Source organism: Anolis carolinensis, chromosome 4, assembly GCF_035594765.1.
Source record: "Anolis carolinensis isolate JA03-04 chromosome 4, rAnoCar3.1.pri, whole genome shotgun sequence".
NCBI classification, from domain to species: domain Eukaryota; kingdom Metazoa; phylum Chordata; class Lepidosauria; order Squamata; family Dactyloidae; genus Anolis; species Anolis carolinensis.
This window is the reverse complement of record NC_085844.1, coordinates 176,437,972-176,461,906: the sequence shown is the minus strand read 5'-3', so window position 1 is coordinate 176,461,906 and position 23,935 is coordinate 176,437,972. Positions and strand designations below refer to the sequence as shown.

The 23,935-nt window shown below is 43.1% G+C and overlaps 1 protein-coding gene and 1 pseudogene across 4 annotated transcripts in view; one reads left to right on the top strand and one right to left on the bottom strand.

The window, feature by feature from the left end:
- Positions 1 to 23,177, bottom strand: part of lrp8 (LDL receptor related protein 8) — a 239,221-nt gene extending 216,044 nt beyond the window's left edge. For 2 of the 4 annotated variants that reach the window (XM_008109592.3, XM_008109593.3), the window contains exons 1-2: positions 22,807 to 23,176; positions 21,903 to 22,022 (exon numbers count right to left, since the gene is read on the bottom strand). In XM_008109592.3, the coding sequence (XP_008107799.2) occupies positions 21,903 to 22,022; positions 22,807 to 22,876 (190 nt within the window). In that variant the 5' untranslated portion in view covers positions 22,877 to 23,176. Of the gene's footprint in view, positions 1 to 21,902; positions 22,023 to 22,806 lie in introns of all 4 variants that reach the window. The other 2 variants (XM_003220314.4, XM_062978297.1) reach the window with 2 other exon arrangements.
- On the top strand, positions 1,205 to 1,692 carry LOC134298371 (peptidyl-prolyl cis-trans isomerase FKBP2-like; annotated as a pseudogene).
- Positions 23,178 to 23,935: the final 758 nt, after the last annotated feature.

The following is a 23,935-nucleotide window of genomic DNA, read 5'->3' as shown; positions in this document are numbered from 1 at the left end:
ATCGAGGATGGAGAGGATATAGCATGCAAGACCCATGGTGCTCATAGAGGAAGACACATACACACACATGGATTCCTGAAATTGCGGATGATCACGTGAGTTACGTTTTGATTATATGTGGGCTGGAAGTACAATAGCATTGATCTAGAGAGGCCCATAAATACTTATGAGAAGGAGGGTTTTTTGTAGCACAGATAAATGAAAACATGGATATCAATCAACATGGATACCCACCAATAAGAGGGTTGTACTGTATTTCACAGTCAAAGTTTACCTTGTACTCTTCAGTTCTGTAATTAATATTGCCTCACTCAAATATATCCATGCTCATCTCCTTCCAAAACCAAAACACAGAAATCTTGTATCCTCTTCAAATTTCTGATGATATTTTTAACCTCAGGAATCTTAGCAACATTGCTCCTGAGAGCCAATTTTAACTTTTTCCCTCACTAATTTAGAAATCCTACCTGCCACTTTACATAAACTTCAGTATAGCAACTTCCTGATACACAGCCTAACCTCCTTTGCCTTTCTTGAGTAGAGCTTCAAAGCTGACAGGAGACTTGTTCTGAGCTCACCTCCATACCAGTCCTCCATACCAGTCTGACTCTGCAGCTATGCAGTGAACATGGTTGGTTGACCACTGTCTGGTTAGTCATAGATGCAGGCTATAATACAAAAGAACACTAATCCACTCTGAGTCTGTACTAGTGTGAAGTGCCCAGGAACAAATAAATAATAAAAGGGAATGTCTGTGTATCTGTCTGAGGTAGACAGATCTCATGAAATCATACTGGATACTTAGAAATTTGACAGAATGATCCCAGTTGCAGTGCTCAGTTTCAGGTCAAAGAATCAAAAATCCAAAGATGTTAACCTGCCCTAGGTCATCAACGATTTGTGATAGATGCTCCAAAATATAGCTGATTTTGGTTGTTCAAGTTGCGATGTCCAAATTGCAATTTTAAAGGGACAAGAAAAAAAGAAAGTGGAAATGCTTCATTAATGTAAAGGACTTTTTATAAGGTTAAAAAAAAGAGAGGTCTTTCTCAAGGACTGAAGTCCTGATTCCTTAGCCAGGCAGCAAAATGGAAGATGATTAAGCAACTGCTGGTCAGGTTCTTGAGGTCAAAAGCTCCAGATCAGAGTCAAGAAATGGGTCGACAACTGCCCCATCAAGTCCTGCAAAGTAGATGTGCTCTGCATGCATTACCTGGGGAAGCTGGAAGACAGGACAGAATTTGACAACAGTTTGGCTCATAACCAGCCATTTGTCTTCTCCTTGGAGATGGGACAAGTAATTAAAAGCTGGGGTCAGGGCCTGCTTGGGAGGGCGAGGGTGAGGGCGAGAAGGGGGAGTTGGTGATTCCATCAGAATTGGGCTATGGGAACCGAGCAGCGCCAACCAAAGTCCCTGGTAGGGCAATGTTAATTTTTGAAGTAGAACTGCTGAAGATTGAGCAGCAGCAGGAATTGTAGCTTTGGCAGAGGAGAGGGACATTAGAGTGAGTGAGTGAGTGGCATGAGAGGAATCTGAACAAGCGACTCAGGATTTGTTTGTTATGGATGGGCCAAATAAAAGCACAGACCAGGAAAAAAAGAAAAAGAAAATGGGAGAGGCTTCTGTGGCAATAATGCTGGTAAAAAAGAGCTATTGGAGGTGTTAGTGGAGACCTGAGTAGCGCTGGGTACATTTAAATTAAATATTTGTTAACATAGAAAGTAATTGCATTTTCATTGTTCATGTTTTCTCTGCAACTAAAAACTAAAAACTTTCATTCTAAATGAAACCAGAAAATTCTTAAACTAGACCCACACCAAAAGTAGTAAAACTGACATGCAATTATATTTCTGAAGAAAGAAAATAAGGATTGTTTACAATCAATAAATAGCCAGGAGACTAATAAAAATGAGAGCGTGAGTGTGGAGAAATACTCAGTTCAGCTCCACTGATCATGCATATTCCTGCCTCCCCAGCAGAATCCTCTAGGCTCCTTGGAGTTATATAGGTGGCCTCAGGGACTCCTGCCAACAGGTCTGTTGCACTCCTACCAACATCCCTAATGAGGGAGGTGACCAAAAAAGAGAGGAAAACCAAATGAAACTGGTCTTCCTTTTGTCTTAAAACTAAGAGATAAAGGAATCAATATTTGCCAGTCTCCAAAAGAGGTGGTAAAAATTATATTCCAATTCAAAGACTGTAAATGAAAAAAGAAAAGAAAAAATGGCATGTATCTTAAAGTCAAAATCCCATGAAACACAATTCATTATTTTGAGCACTTCCACTGAATTTATTCACGACATCTTTTTTGAGACACATATTCTAAACCAGGTGCTTTTCAGTTTAGGTCTAAAGCATACCTGTAATTCATCCCATTTCTTTGCAAAGCTTTGCCACCCCTTACTTAAAAAGTAAAATCAGAAGATGTTTTGTTGACATATACTACAGTATCACAAAAACATTAAATAACATTCCATCAATGAATAGCAGACAATCCCATGATCTGTAGCCAAATCCACCAACAGCAACTCATTTTCTTTGTTGGAATTTTTTATTGATTGATATGCTCTCAGTACAAATTGTCAATTACAGTTTATGACTTTCATCTTCTGCAATAATGAACACAATCTGATGGAGAGAAAAATATTTTGATATTCAGTACTTCACTAGACTTGAATGCATATTTTTCCCCGACTACAAAAATGGGTGGCCTTCCAGAGGCTATCAAATGAAAACCTCATTACCCAGCATAGTCAATAGTGAGGAATGATGGGACTTCATTTCAGCAACACGTGCAGGGCTGCATGATTCCCATTCCTACCTGCAAACTCTCCGGCCAGTGAGCCATCCAGGTTATAAGTCAGAGAATGAAAAACAAAGCATTTATGTATTTGATTCATACGCTACCTATCTCCCAAAATGGAATTCAAGGAGGCTATATTTACCAACTCACAATAGTATTGATAGTCCCAATATGTTTCTACCTATGAAAATTGTACCCACCTCTCCCCAGATCTGTTTTGAAGCCATATGATATGTCCCTGGACAGACTGTAGAACTCTCTTTGAGACAATAATTTTTCCCTGCATCTTAATTTTCTTTATTAAAACAACAATCCAAACATTTTACAGGTGTACAAGAAACAAAATTGTCATGCAGGGCCAATCCATACAATGCCTAAGTTACATGAACCAATGTAATTTCTCTCTTATTGTTTGTATGAAAGCACAGAAACATTTTATGCATTGGCAAGCAGTGGATATTTTATGCATCCACCAATGGTGGTAACTACCGTATTCATGAGCTAGCATCACTGGGACATGACATCAGCAGTAATTAAGGCTTTGGTTGCAAATGCTTGCCAACACAGCCATCTCTTGTCAATTCTGGAATCAAAGCACACATATGCATCACAATAAACCAGATCCAGTACACTGGCGCTAATGAACTACCATCAGTAAATAGCAGATGCTAGAGCAAAGGTGGGAGGGCTGCTCCTGCTATGAGCTGCTTTTAAATTCTCCCAAGTGTCTCACTGATCACTCCTGGAAACAGAATCCTTGGATTAGATGGACTGTGATCTAATCCACTCTTCCCCCAACCATGGCTATGCTGGTTAGAAATAACATCTAGAAGGCACCATGTTGGAGAAACCTAATCTAATCCAACAGGCAACACTTTATATTATTTTAATTTGGACAACTTGGTGCAGCTATTCCACTCCTTAAACTACAGGTTAGAGCCTACCATAGGCTCTAACCACTGCAGGAGTCTACCATATACCATGCAGCTATGGACAAGTCTACATAGGGATCACCAAATGCAGTGCCCGCCCAAACATAAATCAAAGAACACGAAAGGCACTGCAGACTAATTCTACCAGAAAAGTCAACTATAGCAGAGCACATGATAAACCAAACTGGGCACAGAATATTATTTGAGAACACAGAAATGCTGAACCACTCTGACAACTATCATGTCAAACTGGACAGAGAAGCCATTGAAATCCATAAGCATGTGGACAATCTCAACAGAAGGGAGGAAACCATGAAAATGAACAAAATCTGGTTACCAGTATTAAAAAAAATCAGAATCAAGATAGTACATAAAGAACACCACTCAAAAACAGGGGAATTCCAGACAGGACACAATCAGGGCCAGCTAACACCTCCCAACAAAATATTCCCATCACCAAAGTCTGGCAAATCCTCTGTTTTCTCACGGCCACAGACTCTTTTTGGGGGGGGGGGACTGTGTGCGCTCAAGCACTGCATATGGGTACTTCTTCATCTACACAGACAGTAGAAGCACATAAAATATCGCAAAGAACACCACTCTGAAAACAAGGGAATTCCAGACAGGAAACAATCAGAGCCAGCTAACACCTCCCAACAAAAAATTCCCCCGGGGAGGAATCAGCCAGGCTTCATTTCGCCTAATTGAAGCATTCATACTTGCCTCCAACAAACAAACAAAAAAGTACAATCAGAAATATTGTATATTCACAAACTTTAGCAAATAATATCCCCTGGTGGTGCAGCGTGTTAAAGTACTGACCTGCTGAATTTCTGGACCGAAAGATCGCAGGTTTGAATTGGGGGAGCGGAGAGAGCCCCCTTTGTTAGCCCCAGCTTCTGCCAACCCTAAAGTTCAAAAACATGCAAATGAGAGTAGATGAATAGATACTGCTCCAGCGGGAACGTAATGGCACTCCATGCAGTCATGCCACATGACCTTGGAGGAGTCTATGGACAACGCCAGCTCTTTGGTTTAGAAATGGAGATAAGCACCAACCCCCAAAGTCAGACACAACTGGACTTAATGTCAGGGGAAAACTTTTACCCTTTACCTTAACTACCACCAATTCCTATATATATATATATACACACACACACACACACACACACACACACACACACACACCACTTGCCTCATTTCCAACAGAAGCTCTGAACAAACCTCAGAGGATACAGGCCACAGATGCAGGTGAAACATCAGGAGGGAATGCTACTAGAACATGGCCATACAGCCCAAAAGACACACAGCAACCCAGTGATTCCCGCCATGAAAGCCTTCGACAACAGATAGGCTAGAGATCTTACGTTAATATCAAAGTGTAAGACACTTTCTTCATTATTGGCATATAGTGGACTCAGTCCATCAAGTGATAAGGATTAAACCTTCTTTTGTGGGTTTGATTATTCATGGATTTGATTAAAAATGTACTCTCTAGGAATCCCTTGGTCTTCCAGTGTGACTCTCTGGTTAACTTTCTCTAGTTCCTACAACTGCAACTCTGGAGGAATTAGAGATTTTTAGAGAGAATACATCTCTAGGAATATCGAGTCATCCAGAGAGATTCTATGATCAAGTCAACTTCTAGGAAAAATCAACCATAGAGCTATGGTCAGTTTTCAACGAACCATATCATAATAATCTACTAGAAGACATAGAAATTCTTAGAGGGGTGTTCTCTCAGGTAAAAAAATATCAATTTCTTTATTTGTGGTTTTTCACTTTCACAGGGATTCTGTGTCCCTAATCCCAGTGAATGTGGAGGACTAACTGTAGTACAATTATACTAAAGCCCAATTCAACAAAACCGAAGAGAAGGCACCTGTTAAGTTCTGCTTATTTCAAATGTTTTGACAAGATGAATCTGTTAACTGCAAAGTAGTAAACCCACACACTGAAACACAGCTAAGGAGAACAACACAATGCAAGCATAAAATGCAAAATTGAACATCACAATCACTAGAAACTAAATATTTTCACCAAAACCATTATATAGCCATTATCGAGTAATAATATTAAATCAAAACAAGAAATACATCTATTCCAGTTACTCCAGGAAAATACTAGCTGGTGAAATTCCAATTCTCTATTTGTGGAAGTCTCTTGGTTTGTTGCAGGAAACCGGACAATAACAAAACAACTAATGAAATGAGCCAGGATTAGGGATAAAAAAAGGATTCACAAAATAACATTAAGAGATGTATAATCAACAGTCTTTGCTCTTCTATTTTTTCCCAGGGATTATTCCGCAGTTGATATTTGTTATGCTTATAAACCTTCACAGCCACAGAAAGTAGGTTTATCACATCCTTTTTAGTGTTCCAAGTTTAAGAGATAAATCATTAAATGACATGTTTCACTGACAAACAGCTATTCATCTCTACAACAAAAATATAAAAATATGTCTTCTGCGATAATGATATCTAGGCCAAGACCTTATACACTTTTAGCACAAATATATGCCAGGAATTACTTCAGGTCCCACAGTCACACAACTTACAACACAATAAGAACCAAAGCTTTGAGCTCTTCCTTTGTGTGACAGCTGGATAGCTCCTCATTCGCTGAATTGAGAGACTGAAATAAAGACTGAATCTAGTTTTGTTGTCTATCATTTAGATGTCAATTCCAGTTATACCAGTTTAGAAGTAATAATCACTCAGGGTAATATTAATTTAAAAGGCTGAACTGTGGGAAAGTGTGAAGGAAGAGTATGGATCTATAGGAGATTCCCAGGGTCTAAGTCACAATATGGCAACTGATCATCAAGACATATGAACCACAACAGTAAAAGGAAGGAAGGAATACACAGGAAGAGTCTTTTCTTTCATTGTCATACAACAGCACATAATTCTTTTTTCTCCACAATTATTAGCCTACCCTGCCCAAAACAGAACTCTAAGAGTTTTAGCCAATGCAACCATGGCATAATGGTTTGTACGATGGACTATGACTCTGGAGTGTGCATGTGTCCCCCCCCCCCCCCCCCCCCGGTTTAGTGCCATTTTTGTACGGTCTGGTGTAGCAATCACTGCAATTACTCTCACAGAAGTGAACAACATTGAAATCCTGTCTGTGGAACTTGATAGTTACAGTGTATCATCACTCTATAAACCACCTGGGGCTGATTTCTATTTTACGCCACCAACCAATTGCCACAATCATGAAGCCCATTTTATTGTGGGAAATTTCAATAGCCATAGCTGTGTCTGGGCCTATGACAAAGATTATAGAAATGATGAAGCAGTTCTAACGTGGGCCGACAATAATAGAATAAGCCTCCTTCATGACAGTAAATTACTACCATCATTAATAGTGGCCAATGGAAGTGTGGTTATAACCCTGATCTGATTTTTGTAAATGAAAGCATAATCCACCAATGCATTAAAAGGGTATTAAACCTGATATCTAAAACTCAACACAGACCAATATGCTGCGTAGCATATGCAGCTGTAAGACCAAAAAGTGTCCCATTCCGCAGAAGATAAAATTTCAATAAACCTAACTGGCAGGGCCGGCCGGAGATATTTTTTTATGTAAAGCGGGGGTGCTGAAAAGCGCCCCCGCCACCGGCGCCCTGGCCCCGCCCAGCGTGCTCTGGCCCCGCCTCCCACGCTGCGTGGGAGGCGGGGCCAGGGCGAATAGTGAGGGGGCGGGGCCAGAGTTGGCCCCGCCCCCCGTGCCCTGGCCCCGCCTCCCACGCAGCGTGGGAGGCGGGGCCAGGGCACGCTGGGCGGGGGGGCGGGGCCAGAGTTGGCCCCGCCTCCCATGCTACCCCCGCTCGCCCGTCTGGCCTTTTGTAGCAGGCCAGACTCAGCGGAGGTTTCTCCAGGCCGCGATTGCGGCCTGGAGGAACCTCCGCTGAGTCTGGCCTGCTACAAAAGGCCAGACGGGCGAGCGGGGGTAACGTGGGAGGCGGGGCCAGCTCTGACGCCGCTCCCCCCCCCCCCGCCCAGCGTGCCTTGGCCCTGCCTCCCACGCAACGTGGGAGGCGGGGCCAGGGCACGCTGGGCGGGGGGGGCGGCGTCAGAGCTGGCCCCGCCTCCCACGTTACCCCCGCTCGCCCGTCTGGCCTTGTGTAGCAGGCCAGACTCAGCGGAGGTTCCTCCAGGCCGCAATCGCGGCCTGGAGAAACCTCCGCTGAGTCTGGCCTGCTACAAAAGGCCAGACGGGTGAGCGGGAGTAGCGTGGGAGGCGGGGCCAGCTCTGACGCCGCTCCCCCCCCCCGCCCAGCGTGCCTTGGCCCCGCCTCCCACGCTGCGTGGGAGGCAGGGCCAAGGCACGCTGGGCGGGGGGGGGGGGGGAGCGGCGTCAGAGCTGGCCCCGCCTCCCACGCTACTCCCGCTCGCCCGTCTGGCCTTTTCTAGCAGGCCAGACGGGCCAGGGCGCACTGGGCGGGAGGCGGGGCACCGTCAGGGCGGTGCCCCGCCTCCCGCCCAGCCTGACGGCGCCCCCCCGGGCCTGCGCCCGAGGCGGCGGCGTCAGCTGCCGCATGAGTGGGGCCGGCCCTGCTAACTGGACAAAGTTTACAGAGACCTTGGAAGCTTCTATTTCTGATGTAGAACCTTCTATAGAAAGCTATAACCTGTTTGTAGAAGCTGTGAAAAGATCCTCAAGGCTCTCAATCTCTAGAGGCTGTTGCACAAGCTACCTACCAGGCCTAAATGAAGAATCGCTAAATCTCAAACTATTTCAAGAGAATCCACGCAGAAATGAGACTATAGCAGCCGGCCAAAAATTATCTACTGCCATAGCTAATGCTAAGAAAGACCGACGGATAGAGCTGCTTGAGAATCTTGATATGTCCAAGAATAGCCGAAGAGCCTGGCAATTGCTGAGATGCCTGGATAGTGGCCCTCTGGTCAACTATGGACATGCAAACTTAACACCAGACCAGATAGCTAACCAGCTAATTCAGAATGGAAAAACCAACTGCAATAGAGTAAAGATGAAAATCAGCAGGGTACCAGAACTTGAAACCCAACAGTTGTCTTCTCCTCTAAACCTGAAAGAACTCAGAGAAGCTATCAAGCGATGTAAAACTGGTAAAGCACCTGGCCTAGATGACTTAATGATGGAGCAAATCAAAACTTGGGGCCCAAAGCTGAAAACTGGCTTTTGAAATTCTACAATCAATGCTTGGCACACAAACAGATTCCCAGAGTATGGCAGAATAACACATTACATAGTTACACTAGATGTAAGATTCTAATCTGAAGCCACTGTAATATAAAATCCAGATTATCTGATTTGATTATTTGGATTATATGGCAGTGTAGAAGGGGACTGAGATATCAACTATAGTGGCGCTATTGTACAGCAATGTATGTATGCAACTTCAAGTCATCCGTCAACGTGTCAATTTGTGGAGACCTTGTGTATTTCATAGGGTTTTATTAGACAAGGAATGATCTGAGATGGTTTCCCCAGCTTTTTCCTCTGAAATATAGGCCCCTTCAACACAGCTATATAAAATCCACATTGAACTGGATTATATGGCAATGTGGACTCATATAATCCAGTTCAAAGCAGATATTGTGGATTATCTGTCTTGATATTCTAAGTTATATGGCTGTGTGGAAGGGCCCATAGTCTACAGCAACTGGTATTTGTGGTGGTCTCTCATCCAAGTACTAAACACGGCTGACACTGTTTAACTTCCAAAGTCAGACATGACTGGTGACTCTATCAGATAAGAATGGGAATAGCACCCTCTTCATGTCTTTTTCATTAGATTAATTGGTCTATTAATCTAATGCCAAAATCACTGTTCCCTGTACACGAAGGGAAGTATAATTATTACATTTTCTACCCTACCTAAGTGTTTCAAAACAAAAGAAATGTTATTTCATCATATTTAAAGAAACACTGCTAACAAATAAAGGTAGACACACATGTCTTTTGGGTTGGTTTCTATATCCCTAATGTATCTTCTTCTTTCCAAAAACGAATTTTTAAAAAGCTAGTAGTCAATCATAGGAGCCCCTTTCCACATCAAATCTGCTGTGATTAGTTTTGCTAGAATGCCAGAAATGTTTACATGCTAAAAAGAATCTTTTCATTAAGCAAACACAATTTTATGCCTTATGTCTCTATTTGTTCAACCATTCTACACAACTTTCAGAGCAGGGATAATTAGTTTCCAAAAATAATTTGTTCATCTTATTACAATGTTTGAAAAGAAGCCCACCATTGCATTATTGGAAAAGTAACTTATTATCCTGCTCATTTTATTTTTCATTACAGCATCATTCCTACTGATTATATTCCAGTACTACCCTGCGAAAGTGCTTGGTGGCCTCTCTAGGTCCTCAGTTCAATTCTGTGTTATTCTTCTGGCCAAAGTATGTCAATATATAGGGTTCACTTTTATCTATGGTGAGATCTTGGAGCTTATTCCAGCAGATACGAAGTTCATACTGTACATCTGAAATGTAAACTGTAATGTAAAATGTAATACTTATATTCCTGCCCCAAAGTAACTAGAAGCAAGTAAATTCATCCCTTGTGAATCATTATTTCCAAGTCCTGTATTCAATAACTTTGGCTAGATCTACACTACCAAATAATGCAGTTTAGACTGCATTATATAGTCTGTGTAGACCAATATAATGCTGCTTGAAGTGTATTCAACAATATGGATCTACACTGACCATACAATGCAATTCAAACTGCATTGTTTGCATTGTAGATCCAACCAGTGCCTATATTATCCAAGCCAGAATTTGAAAAAAAATTACTTGTGTAGACTGCAATAGTCATGCTAGTTGGCGGATTCTGGAATTTGCTGTCTGAGAAAGGAACTTTCCCACATTTCAAGCTGCTATCACAAATATAGTGGAGGAACAAAATGTGCTCAGGGAGGCTGCGTATGAGTTGGGCCCCTTCCACACAGCCATATAACCCAGAATATCAAAGCAGATAATCCACAATATCTGCTTTGAACTGGATTATCTAAATCCATACTGCCATATAATCCAGTTCAATTTGGATTTTATACAGCTGTGTGGAAGGGGCCTTGGGGCTCTCCAAGACTGGCCCTATATCCCAGGATCTGATCCTAAGTTTTCTGCTTTTAACTGGATTATATGATTCCACACTGCCAGATAATTTGGGATAAACAGAAAACCTGGGATCAGATCGTGGGATATAGGGCCTGTCTGGAAGGGCCCTTGGTTACTAAAAGGACTCCCTTAAATCTAACATTACTTTAACAGAGAACAAGCTTTGGCGTATTCAGTAAGCAGTACAGGAGAAGTAAGAGTCTGTTTAAAGAAAACTGCTTATAAAAAGCATGGAAGGCACGTGCAACCAAGTCCATCACACATTTCCTCCCTCCCCTGAACAAGCATAGCTTTTCCACTGTGTCCTGTACAATAGAATATGGTATATTGAAACTAGGGAATATGCTGTTACACCTATTACACGTATTTTATAATCTGATTATTTTTATTTCAGCTATCATTTCTGCAAATGAAGATAAGTAAGTGCAATAAGTGAACATTCAATTTTTTTCTTAGCAGCTAAGGGTGTTAAACGCTCACTTGCAGCTTGCCCCAAGCAAGCGGACATAAACAGTATACTTTAAAGCTGCTTGGGGGTAATAATTATCCTCTTCTAAGCAATTTGCAGTTTATTAGTTAGGTACCAATTAACCTTTATCTCCTGTGCTGAATTTTAAGAAAACAGTAACAGTAAATCTGGAAGATCTGCTCCATTTTCATTTCTCCAAACCCAGAGAGCTACCTTCTCAAGGCACATTCATATCCTGTCTCTGTGTTTGACAGCTGGGTTTCCAGACAATACAGGCCTCAAGCTACAATGAGCAGGAACCAAGGAGAAAATGCATTTAGGGAGACTAAAGACACAATTTCATAAGAAGGGAGGGGAAAAGAAACAAGATTTTGCGGGACTGCTGTTGGGTACAGCACAGAATAAATTACAAAAAGACAGCAGCATTTTAAAATGTATTTTGTTTTTAAATACCACCTACAGCAACGTAACTAGAAATATATGCAAGTAACGATATAGCTATCCCACTTTTGATGAGATCAGTGGTAGTTTTCACAAGTACCCTCAGGGTAGATCCAAACACTTTTTTACAGAATTTTTTTTTATTAAACATATACTTTGCCAACTTGCCATGAAGCATGGATTGCACAGAGGATTGGATCATTTTTTTTACCTTGAGAAGCCAGACTTGGCTATGGTGGTTCATGCCTTGGTTACATCCCATTTAGACTACTGTAATGGGATCTAGATGGGGCTGCCCTTTAAGAGTGTCCAGAATCTTCAATTAGTTCAGAGATCTGCAGCCAGGTCATTAACAGGTGCTGGACACAGGGAGGATGCTGCCCCCTGCTAAAGCACCTGCACTGGCTGTCAATGCCTTTCCAGGCCCAATTCACGGTGCTGGTTTTGACCCTTAAAGTCCTAAATGACTCAGGTCCTACTTACCTATCTGACCGCATCTCCTTATACCAAGCTGCTCGAACATTAAGATCTTCTAGCAAGGCCCTCTTCTCATTGCCGCCACCATCGCAAATGTGGTTGGCGGCGACGAAAGAGAGGGCCTTCTCGGTGGCTACTCCAACTCTTTGGAACTCTCTCCCCAAGAAAGTTAAAACAGCTCCTTCCCTGACATCTTTTAAAAAGCATCTAAAGACCTTCCTGTTCACACAAGCTTTTGACGAAAACACTTAGTTGCAACGACAGGAAGGCTAACTTTTATTGAGTCATGCTAAGATCATCACCTGTCTTGTCGAATTGCCTGCAATAACTGTATTAGACAAATATTTTAAATATGTTTATTCATTTCTTATTGTAAATTTGTTTTTATATGTTATTATTTTACATATGTATATTGTTTTGTATTGTCTTTATATAATGTTGTAAGCCACTTTGGGTCCCGTTTAGGGGGGAAAGCGGGAAATAAATAAAGATTTATTATTGTTTTTATTAAACAGAGAAGGCAATGTGAAGTGGCAGCAAAAAAAACCAATGAGATTTTGGCCTGCATCAATAGGAGTATAGTGTCTAGATCCAGGGAAGTCATGCTACCCCTCTATTCTGCCTTAGTCAGATCGCACCTGGAATACTGCGTCCAATTCTGGGCACCGCAATTGAAGGGAGATATTGACAAGCTGGAAAGTGTCCAGAGGAGGGCAACTAAAATGATCAAGGGTCTGGAGAACAAGCCCTATGAGGAGTGGCTTAAGGAGCTGAGCATGTTTAGCCTGCAGAAGAGAAGGCTGAGAGGAGACATGATAGCCATGTATAAATATGTGAGCGGAAGTCATAGGGAGGAGGAAGCAAGCTAGGACGTAGAACAATGGCTTCAAACTACAGGAAAGGAGATTCCACCTGAACATGAGGAAGAAATTCCTCACTGTGAGAGCTGTTCGGCAGCGGAACTCTCTGCCCCGGAGTGTGGTGGAGGCTCCTTCTTTGGAGGCTTTTAAGCAGAGGCTGGATGACCACCTGTCAGGGGTGCTTTAAGTGTGATTTTCCTGCTTCTTGGCAGGGGGTTGGACTGGATGGCCCACAAGGTCTCTTCCAACTCTATGATTCTATGAAAATCTATTTCCGGCTCCATCATGTCTTGCCATGCTTTGCTGTTTTAAGACTTTTTACTGGCCCTGGCTCGAAAGAGAGGACTGAACTAAGCAGCAGAAAGCTTATGTAAAACAGCGGATCATAATGAATGTACATTGTGAGAAGTGGGTGGGTTTATTCATTTAGATGCTTTTATGCCATCTTCCAGAGCAAACAAAATCACTCAACATGGATCAAAAACATTAAATGGTTTTAAGTATAACACACTAGCATAGATGAACCAGATGAATGTACTCAAAAACAGATTAAATGGTTGAATATAACAAAAGATAAAAGTGGCAAGTGTTTAAGAATCCAGGCCAGCATCATCAATTAAAAGCAAAGCAGAAAAAAGAACTGCAAAAGCAAGGGGGACCACTGTTGAAAATGCATTGTCTCTTGTACTGGATAACTTAATTAGTCTTGGTAGTGGACTGTGAATGGGACCTCTACAACCAATCACGGGGCTCAGTTAGTACAAATGTATGCAAATTTCACTCACATTATCCATGCTCTCAATTATCATAAAATGAATTCTTACATCCCATTCTATAGTCAAATTGGGTTGAGCAAATATTTAACAAGCAAATGCACACCTAGTTCTGCACTTTGACGCACAGAAAGGGGTCAATAGCAGGCCAGCAACACTACAGATTTTTCATTGAACATCTAACCTATTCCATCTCAGCTTCTTCTGAACTTATAAATTTCAAAACCAGTTTATCAAGGTGAGATGTCCCGTCAGAAACGTCCAACAATCACAAAATGGATACTGTAATTCTTTGAATGGCAACATTAGCTCAATGAATAGCATCATTTTTAAACACATAAGTCATTTATGACAAATGACAGCATGGAATCTGAAATTTAAAGACCAACTTCTACCCTTGCCTATTATAATTCCAGCTTCCATGTTCAAGGAGCCCTACGTTTTGTAGTGCTAGACAAATATACAAAGTGTCCATGGACAGTTATTGTGTCTGGCTTCATTTTTCTATAAAGATAGTTTGAATGTTCTGTTGAAACATAATAACCTTGATGTCTTTTTTTCAGCCTGTGCTGCCTAATAGCAAGTGTTATACAATATAGATATGAGAGACACTATTAAAATCCTCATATAGGAGACATGGTGTGAGCCCATTTTAACCAGGACAGATCAGGGATTGGAGACAAAGAATAAATAGGAGACTTAACAGCTGGAAGCTGATTTTGCCCAGTATTGGTATAAACTAAGCACAAACAGTCTATGTCAGTGGTGTGCTTTATATCCTCAAATGTTTTGTTCTCCAATTATCAAAAGCCAGAGAAGCATGGTAAATAGTTACAGTAGTTGTTATGGGATTTACAGTCTATGACAGTGGTTCTCAACCTGTGGGTCTCCAGGTGTTTTGGCCTACAACTCCCAAAAATCCCAGCCAGTATACCAGCTGTTAGGATTTCTGGGAGTTGAAGGCCAAAACATCTGGGGACCCACAGGTTGAGAACCACTGGATTATGACATCAAAAGAGAGCATGAAGATGTCTACCCTGGTGTGATTGAAGGGTCATGTGCTTTAATAGATCAATTTTTCTAACTCAATGTCTTCCAAGTTACAAATACATGCACACACTCCTCTCTTCTGATGCTCGAAAACCAGTTATCTCTATAGCAGGCATGGGCAAAATTTGGCCCTCCAGAGGTTTTGGACTTCAACTCCCACAATTTCTGGGAGTTGAAGTCCAAAATATGTTTAATACTGTTTATATTTAATCCTGTTTTAATGTCTGCATTCTTGTATATTTTAAATTGTATGCTGATGCTTTTCTAGGACGAAATCTACCCCAAGGATGCACACAAATTATGTTCTACAGCAGGGATCCCCAAACTAAAGCCAGGGCCGGATGCGGCCCTCCAAGGTCATTTACCTGCCCTCCGCTCTCAGTTTTAGACTTAGGCTCACAAGTACCCAGCCTTCCAAGCAGCAAGCCTATTCCATTGTATTCCAGCTCACCAAACAAGGATTTGCATAAGAAGAAAACAGCCAGGCTTTGAGGATGCAAGGCTATTCACTGCTATTCCACCTGGCCAACAAATGATTCCCATAAGCCACAGCAACGCGTGGCTGGGCACAGCTAGTATAATATATTGTGTATACATATAATATTGATAATAATATTATAATGTAATATAATACGAATAATAATACAATATAATAATATTAATTATATATTAAATGTAATATTACTAATAATATTACAGTATAGTGGTTTAGTACAATATAGTAATATATAATGCTAATATTTTGCTGTGCTAATAATATAATACGTTGTATGTACATACAACTTGTAAGTCGCTCTGAGTCCCTTTCAGGGTGAGAGAGGGTGGGATATAAATGTAGTAAATAAATAAATAAATGAATGAATGTTGGGGATTTTTTTGCACTACAAATAAGACATGTGCAGTGTGCATAGGAATTTGTTCGTATTTTTTTTCAAATGATAACTCGGCCCCTCAACAGTCTGAGGGACCATGAACTGGCCCTCCACTTTAAAAGTTTGAGGACCCCTGTTCTACAGTACACATGTCAAACGGAAGACCCGCAGGCTAAATCCAGCCTACCACATCATTTTATGTGGACTACAAGGTTTTCAATGCCAGGTCAACAAAGTTGCATTTATACAGTCTTACAATTACAAGGAGCCCCCAATGGCGCAGTGGGTTAAACTGCTGAGTTGCTGAACTTGCTGACCGAAAGGTCGCTGGTTTGAATCCGGGAAGCGGCGTGAGCTCCCATTGTTAGCCCCAGCTTCTGCCAACCTAGCAGTTTGAAAACATGCAAATGTGAGTAGATTAATAGGTACAGCTCTGGCGGGAAGGTGACAGCGCTCCATGCAATCATGCCGGCCACATGACGTTGGAGTTGTCTATGGACGCTAGCTTTTTGGCTTAGAAATGGAGATGAGCACCAACCCCCAGAGTCGGACACGACTAGACTTAATGTCAGGGGAAAACCTTTACCTTTACCTACAATACAATTACAAACGGCCCTTTGAAAGCAACCATAAGGCTGATGTGGCCCTCAGTGAAAATGAGTTTAACACTCCTATTCTACAGGAATAAGTTAGTTTATCAACCTCTTCTGCAAAACTTACTTGTCTGTGTAAAAAAGGATTGTGAGCATTAAAAAAAATTATTGTGATCCACAACCTGCAATGGTAAAGGTTTGTTCCCTTTTTTATTTCAAAGGTCTAGCTCTCATGGGGACTAGTGTTAATGACTGTGGCAATGATCAGATATAGAGGACAAACGCAGCATTAGGTAAATAGCACAAGTAAGCACTTCTTCCGTATCTCATGTCTCCCACTAGATCCTCAGCCAGAGTACTTGTGGTTTACCAGAACAAATACCAAGGGCTTTGCAAATTAGAACACAGCTTTTGCTCAGTAGTTATTTCCCTAAAACAACATGCATTTTCAAACACACACGAATACATAGGTTTTTATTTCCACCACCAATGCCAAAACATTACCACTGTTCTGCAGACAGAATCAAAAATAGCGTTACATTCCTCTTCTGTCTATCAGTAACCTCTTGTTCCTCTGTCATTATTATGTAATGTAACTTCTCTAATACTTAAATCAGCAGGTATCAATAGTCCATGAAACTTACACAACACAATAGGTATCCCAATACAGGCCCTTTCTGATAACATACTCCAATACATGGTAAAGGAGTTGGCTAAGATTTGCAAGATCTGGGTTCAAATCCCTCAGTAAACCATGATGTTCAGTCACAGTGAAATTCTAAGCACATTTAAGTAGAATTGCCAACCACTGAGCTCTTCAAGCCAAGTATTCATAGTACACCACAGATGGGTAACTTTTAGTCCTCCAAAGGTTGGAGTACAGCTCCCATCTTCACCCACCTTTGGTTATGCTAAGGCTAATGGAACTGCAGAGTATCACACATTCTGCACCCAATGGTTTGGGACACACTTACCTTCGTGACCGCATCTCCCCCTATTAACCTGCACGGTCTCTTCGTTCATCGGGGGAGGCCCTCCTCTCGCTCCCACCACCCTCACAATCACAGTTGGTGGGGAAGAGAGAGGGCCTTCTCCATTGTGGCCCCTCGGCTCTGGAACTCTCTCCCCAGGGAGATTAGGCAGGCCCCTACCCTCCTTACTTTTCGGAAGAGCCTGAAAACCTGGCTCTTCTAGGAGGCTTTGGCAAGTGATTTTCACCCTTATAGTTAGGGATTGCCTTGTCACCTACAATTATCTCTATAGCACTTTATTCTACTCCTTTTATGCCTTCCCAAGCACTTTATTTGGTTAATGGTTCTGGTACCTACCTCTCCCCTGATTACATTTTACATTACACTACACGCACTTTCTCTGGCCCAGTCCTTTTTTAGGAGCCTACCCAGGATTTTATCTCTGTATGTTAACTGTATATGTGATTTTATGATTTTATGTTTTATTGATTTGTATTATATTGTTGCGTTTTTATATTGTCTGTTCCACCTGGGCTCGGCCCCATGTAAGCCGCCCTGAGTCCCTTCAGAGAGATGGGGCAGGGTATAAAAATAAAGTTGTTATTGTTATTATTATTATTATTATTATTAACTGTGAAGAAGCCCCAGTTGGCGCAAGGGGTTAAACCCTTGTACCGGAAGGACTACTGACCAAAAGGTCAGCAGTTTGAATCTGAGAGAAGCCTCCCACAGGATGGTAAAACATCCAGGCATCCCCTGGGCAACTTCCTTGCAGACGGCCAATTCTCTCACACCAGAAGCGACTTGCAGTTTCTCAAGCAACTCCTGACATGAAAAAAACTACCCAACTGTGAAGGGCTGTAGCTTAACTGAATGGACCAGTCAGTAATATATGACTTAATTTAACTAAAAGCTTATGACATGGATAGAATGGAGAGAGAAAAATAATCACTTGTGATATGCTATGCTGAGCTCCTTAGAATAGTTTTGGTGGGGGGAGGGGGTTGTGAGACAAATAAACATTTGGGTGTCTAAAACAAACTCTGGTCTTTTTAATCAACTGTATAATGAGTAAAAACATGTTATTTTCCCTTATCTGAAATGCTTAGGACCAGAAATGATTTGGATTTTGGAATACCTGCATTGACATATTTATACATAACAAGATATCTTGGAGATAGAATCCAAATCAAAATATGAAATTCGTGTATGTTTCATATACACCTTATAAACATAGCAAGAAAGTAGTTTAATATGTGAAATGGTTTTGTGCATGAAACATTTCAACCATCAGAAAGCAAAGTCACTCTCTCAGCCTTCCATGCAGACAATTTTGGAGCATTACAAATTTCAGGGATGTTCAAGCTGTACATTCGAAATGGGGAAAAAACTGTTCCCATTATCTTGCAAGACCTTTATTATATTGGATAGCCATCACTCCAGTCAGCTTATCGCACTTTAATAACCATTTCCCTTTGCATAATACAAACACATTTGTTTCAAAAACTCTTTTGCGCTATGGAAAGGTTTCTTATGAATGAGAACACAAAAATACTAGAAATTCAAGTTGAACATTGATCATGTTTTTCTCCAAATCAAAAGCATGTATATGAAACATCAATTTAAAAAGTCTGCAATTGCAAGTATGAGATAAGCGTGAGTGGGCTGACTAACTGAGGAAAGCACAGATATTTTGAAAAGAACTTTAAAAGCTATCTTCCAAAACATGAAAGGCGCAGCTTCCACAGCCTAGGGCACATTGACACCATAGCATCAATGTAGTTTGAGTCCACTTGAAGTGCTATAGCTTCATGGGAGTGTAGTTTTTCAAGGTTTTCACTTCCAAAGAGTGCTGGTGCCTCACCAAACTACAACTCCCAGAATTCTAAAACATGAAACCACCAAAAACATTAATGTAGTATTAATATGCTGATAGTTGTGCCATCACCGCTCAAGCAGGGAGCTTTGAAATGGTTGAACAGAAGCTCGCCAAATCTTTTGGTGATCTTACAGCCTATTACAGAAAAAACCAGTTGATTCCTAATCCGTCTAAAACGTAGATGTTTGTTTTTCATCTTAAGAACAGACAAGAATCTCGAGTTCCGAGGATCACCTGGGAAGGAATCCCACTGGAGCACTGCAGCACACCAAAATACCTGGGAGTTACCCTGGACTGTGCTCTGACTTATAAGAAGCACTTCTTGAATATCAAGCAAAAAGTTGGTACTAGAAATAATATCATACGAAAGCTGACTGGCACAATCTGGGAATCACAACCAGATACAGTGAAGACATCTGCCCTTGCTCTTTGCTACTCTGCTGAATATGCATGTCCAGTGTGGAATACATCTCATAAGCCACATTAAAACAGTGGATGTGACTCTTAATAAGACATGCCACATTATCACAGGATGTCTACGCCCTACCCCACTGGAAAAATGATACTGTTTAGCTGGTATTGCACCACCTGATATCCATCAGGAAGTAAAGGTAAAGGTTTCCCCTGATGTTAAGTCCAGTCGTGATCGACTCTGGGGGTTGGTGCTCATCTCTATTTCTAAGCCAAAGAGCCGGCGTTGTCCATAGACACCTCCAAAGTCATGTGGCCGGTATGACTGCTTGGAGTGCCGTTACCTTCCCGCCAGAGGAAGGTACCTATTGATCTACTCACATTTGCATGTTTTCGAACTGCTAGGTCGGCAGGAGCTGGGGCTAACAGCGGGCACAAAACCTGGGATTTGACCCTGGGACCTTTTGGTCCACAAGTTCAGCAGCTCAGCACTTTAACACACTGTGCCACCAAGGGCCCCCCATCAGGAAGTTGCAGCCAATAATGAAAGGACCAAGGCAGTGACATCTCTGGCCCATCCTCTGTTCGGATATCAGCCAGCATGCCAATGCCTTAAATCAAGAAACAACTTCCAAAAATCTACAGAGATACTCAGCAAGCAAGAGTCCAAAAGTGGCAGGCTAAAACAAAGAACCTAAATCCATAGCTGATACTTGATAAGAAACTCCCTCCTGGGCACACAGAAGACTAGGAGACTTAGAAGGTGCTGAACAGAATGCGCTCTGGCACCATGAGATGCAGAGCTAATCTTAAGAAATGGGGCTACAAAGCGGAATCCACAACATATGAGGATGGAGAAGAGCAAACCACTTACTACAATGCAGCCCAAGCCCTGCCACATGCACAATGCAGGTCCTTCTTACAGTGACACCAGAGGCACTCCAACTGTTTCTGGTCAAAGGAAATTTAGCATAATGCCAAATTTTTAAAAACAATAATACTAATAATAACTTTATTTTTATATCACGTCACTATCTCCCCGAAGGGACTTGGGACGGCTTACATGGGGACCAAGCCCAGCGTAAATAAAGATTACAAGCTAAAACACAATTAAAAACACATAAACAATCCAATTAAAATAATTAAAAACAGCAGAGTAAAAACATCACAAAATACGTAAACCAACATCAACAACCAGTAAACCAGTACATGGTGGGCATGGTCAGATTCAAGACGGCAGGGCAAGGACTTGTTTTTGTTTGTGGTTTTTTAATCGGTGTATTCTCTGTTTGCTTCTGACACAATAAATAAATAAATAAATACTACATTGTGGATGCACCCTCAAACAGGTCTATGCAGAAATTCAGTGGGGTTCCTTCCAAGGCATGCATGTTCAGGGTTGCAGCCCAAGAGATTTCCGCCTTACGCATTTGCCTGCGAGAACTGGCTGGCAAGGAGATGAACACTGCTTCGCTGACGTTTGTTGGTAAAGAGCTTAATCATTCCTGGCCCTAAAGGATCCCAACATGACTGTGCAAGAATAGCGCAGAGGGAGTAAATTTAGCCTGTCAGCGGGGATCCTTGCACCATTTCCTCTCCCTCCTCCTCCTCCTGAGCCAAGGGCAGGGGGGCTGGCCTCACAGGAGGCTGGTCCAAGGTGTGTCTCTCCCCCTTCCTCCCCATTACACTTTCTTCCTTTCTTATAAGGAAGCCGGTGCCACGTGACCCATCTGGCGTTGCCCCGCCAGCCAATCAGAAGAGTCCCCGGCCGGAGAGGCACTTTCATTCATAAAAGTGGGAAAGGATGGAATCTTACAGGGAACTTCGACAGAGGATTTCTCCAAACTGGGGTGGGGGGCTCATACTTAGGGAAACCACTCTCTAGAACCCGCTGGAGTTGGAAAGCATTGAACAGACTCCTTTAGCCGTTGGATAAGAGGCAAACTATCGATCCTGGACCTTCCACAGGTATATAAACCTCACTTGATGAGTTTCCAAGAGACCTCACAACCTCTGGGGATGCCTGGCGAAATGTCAGGAGAGAGTGCTTCTGGGACATGGCCAGGAAAACTCACAGCAACCCAAAGCAGGGAATTAAGTCCATCGGAAAAGGCACGCAGGCGGCAGAGACAGATGGGGAGGTAAACACAGCAGGCAAAGGCTCCTTCCTAACAAACACGGACCCCCAAAGCTGTGGCTGTCAGAAGCCTGAGAGCCCCCCTCTCCGTCCTCGGTTGTGTACTCACGGCAATCGGTTTCGTCGCTGTTATCCGTACAGTCGTCATCCTCGTCGCATTTCCAAATGGAAGGGATGCACCGCTCGTTCCGGCACTGGAACTGGTCGTCCTCGCACTCCTTGGCCGAGCCTTGGAGGATAACAACAAAAGGCGAGCCAGAGAGGGGGGGGGGGGGGGGGGAGAGATAGAGACAGAGTCAAAAGCCTTTGAAAGGGTGGACGGGAGGAGGAGGGGACGACATGGGGAGGATTTACACACACAATCCGCTCCCGATCCCGCTGGCAAATCCGGAGCGCGCCTCTTAGGCCACATTTCTCGCCACACCGCCGAGCGCACAAAGCCCGTCGCTGCTCCTTCTCTTCCCCGCAAACAGATCCACCCCAGGGCCCTTTTTAGGGGAGACGGCAGCTCTCATATAAGGTGGGGTTTAGGGGGAAACGGAGGCAAAGAAGAGGCAGGCGGAGGGGGGGGGGGGAACCACAACAAAGGGTCATTGCAAGCCAAGTCCGGGCGAAGGCTTAGAAAGGAGGCGAGGGAGGTGCAACCAGGGCCAAAAGCTTCATATTAGAACATTAATAATAATAATAATAATAATAATAATAATAATAATAATAATATTTCTCAGAGGAAGGAGAGGGTCCAAAAGCTTCCTATTGTTATGGTTAGAATGATTTTTAAATGTCTTGGAAGGAGAGGAAAGGAGAGCGGGAGGAATGAATGAACGAATGAATGGGCAGGTGGCGGAGGCGCCTGTGTTATGATCGGGACCTCGCTCGAAAGGCAAGACAGGGCAAGGCGGGGGATTGGAAGCCATTGAATGCCTAAGGATGGGGAGATCTGTGTGTGTGTGTGTGTTTGGCAGGGAAGGGAAATGGTCCTCCCCGCCCCCTTCCTTCCGAGCCCCAGGACCCACCTTTAGCGATGTGGAGCTTGAGCAGGAGCAGCTGGAAGAGCAGCAGCCGGGTCAGAGCCGGCCGGCCCATGGCGCGCGGGAGTGGAGCTCGTTCCCAGGTGGATGGGTGGGTGTGTGGGTGGCGAGAGAGGGTGCGATCGGCCCTGTCCCCTGCCTTCCTTCTTCTTCTTCCTCCTCCTCCTCTCCTTCCTCCTCCTCCTCTTCCTCCCCCTCCTGGCCGGCCCGGCGCATGCAGCCCCGGCGCTCTACCTCTGCCAGCGGAACTGCGGGCTGCCTGCTTCTTCTCCTCGCCGGCGTGGGGGCATTTCAAGCCAAAGCCGTGACGACGGCGACGCGCCCCACTGGGCGGGATCTCGGCGCGCGCGGACGAGAGAGAAGAGAGAGAGAGAGGCGCGCGCACACAAGCTGAGCTCCTTCGCCTGACCTGGGAGCCGCACCACGTGGCCTCCGGGCCAGGGGAGCTCGGGCGAAACCTTCCCTCCTTCCCTCCACGCCTCCATCCAGAACTAGGGCTGCATCATCTCTACACCGTGTAACCACCAGCGCTCAAGGCTTTGGATTCCATCAGGACTCTGTTGGCAGAAATGGTTCAAGGACAGAGCACTTGATGAACCAACCTGGACACAGCGTATTATTTGAGAACACAGAAATGCTGGACCACTCCTACAACCACCCTGTCAGACTACACAGAGAAGCCATTGAAATGGCATGTGGACAATTTCAGCAGAAAGGAGGAAACCATCAAAATGAACAAAATCTGGCTACCAGTATTTAAAAAAAAAACCTCTAAAATCTGGACAGTAAATAAAGAACAACACTCAAAAACAGGGGAATACCAGACATGAAACAATCAGGGCCAGCTAATCACCTTCCAACAAAGGATTCCCCTAGACAGGAAGCAGCCAGACTTTGAAGCTGCAAGACTATTCAATGCTAATCTAGGTGGTCAATTGATACTTTCAGACTTTCCTCAAACAGACAAGAGTTCTTTCTCCCACCCTGGACATTCCACAGATACATAAACCCCACTTGCCTAGTTTCCAACAGACCTCACAACCTCTGAGGATGCCTGCCATAGATGCAGGCTAAACGTCAGGAGAGAATGTTTCTGGAACATGGCCATACAGCC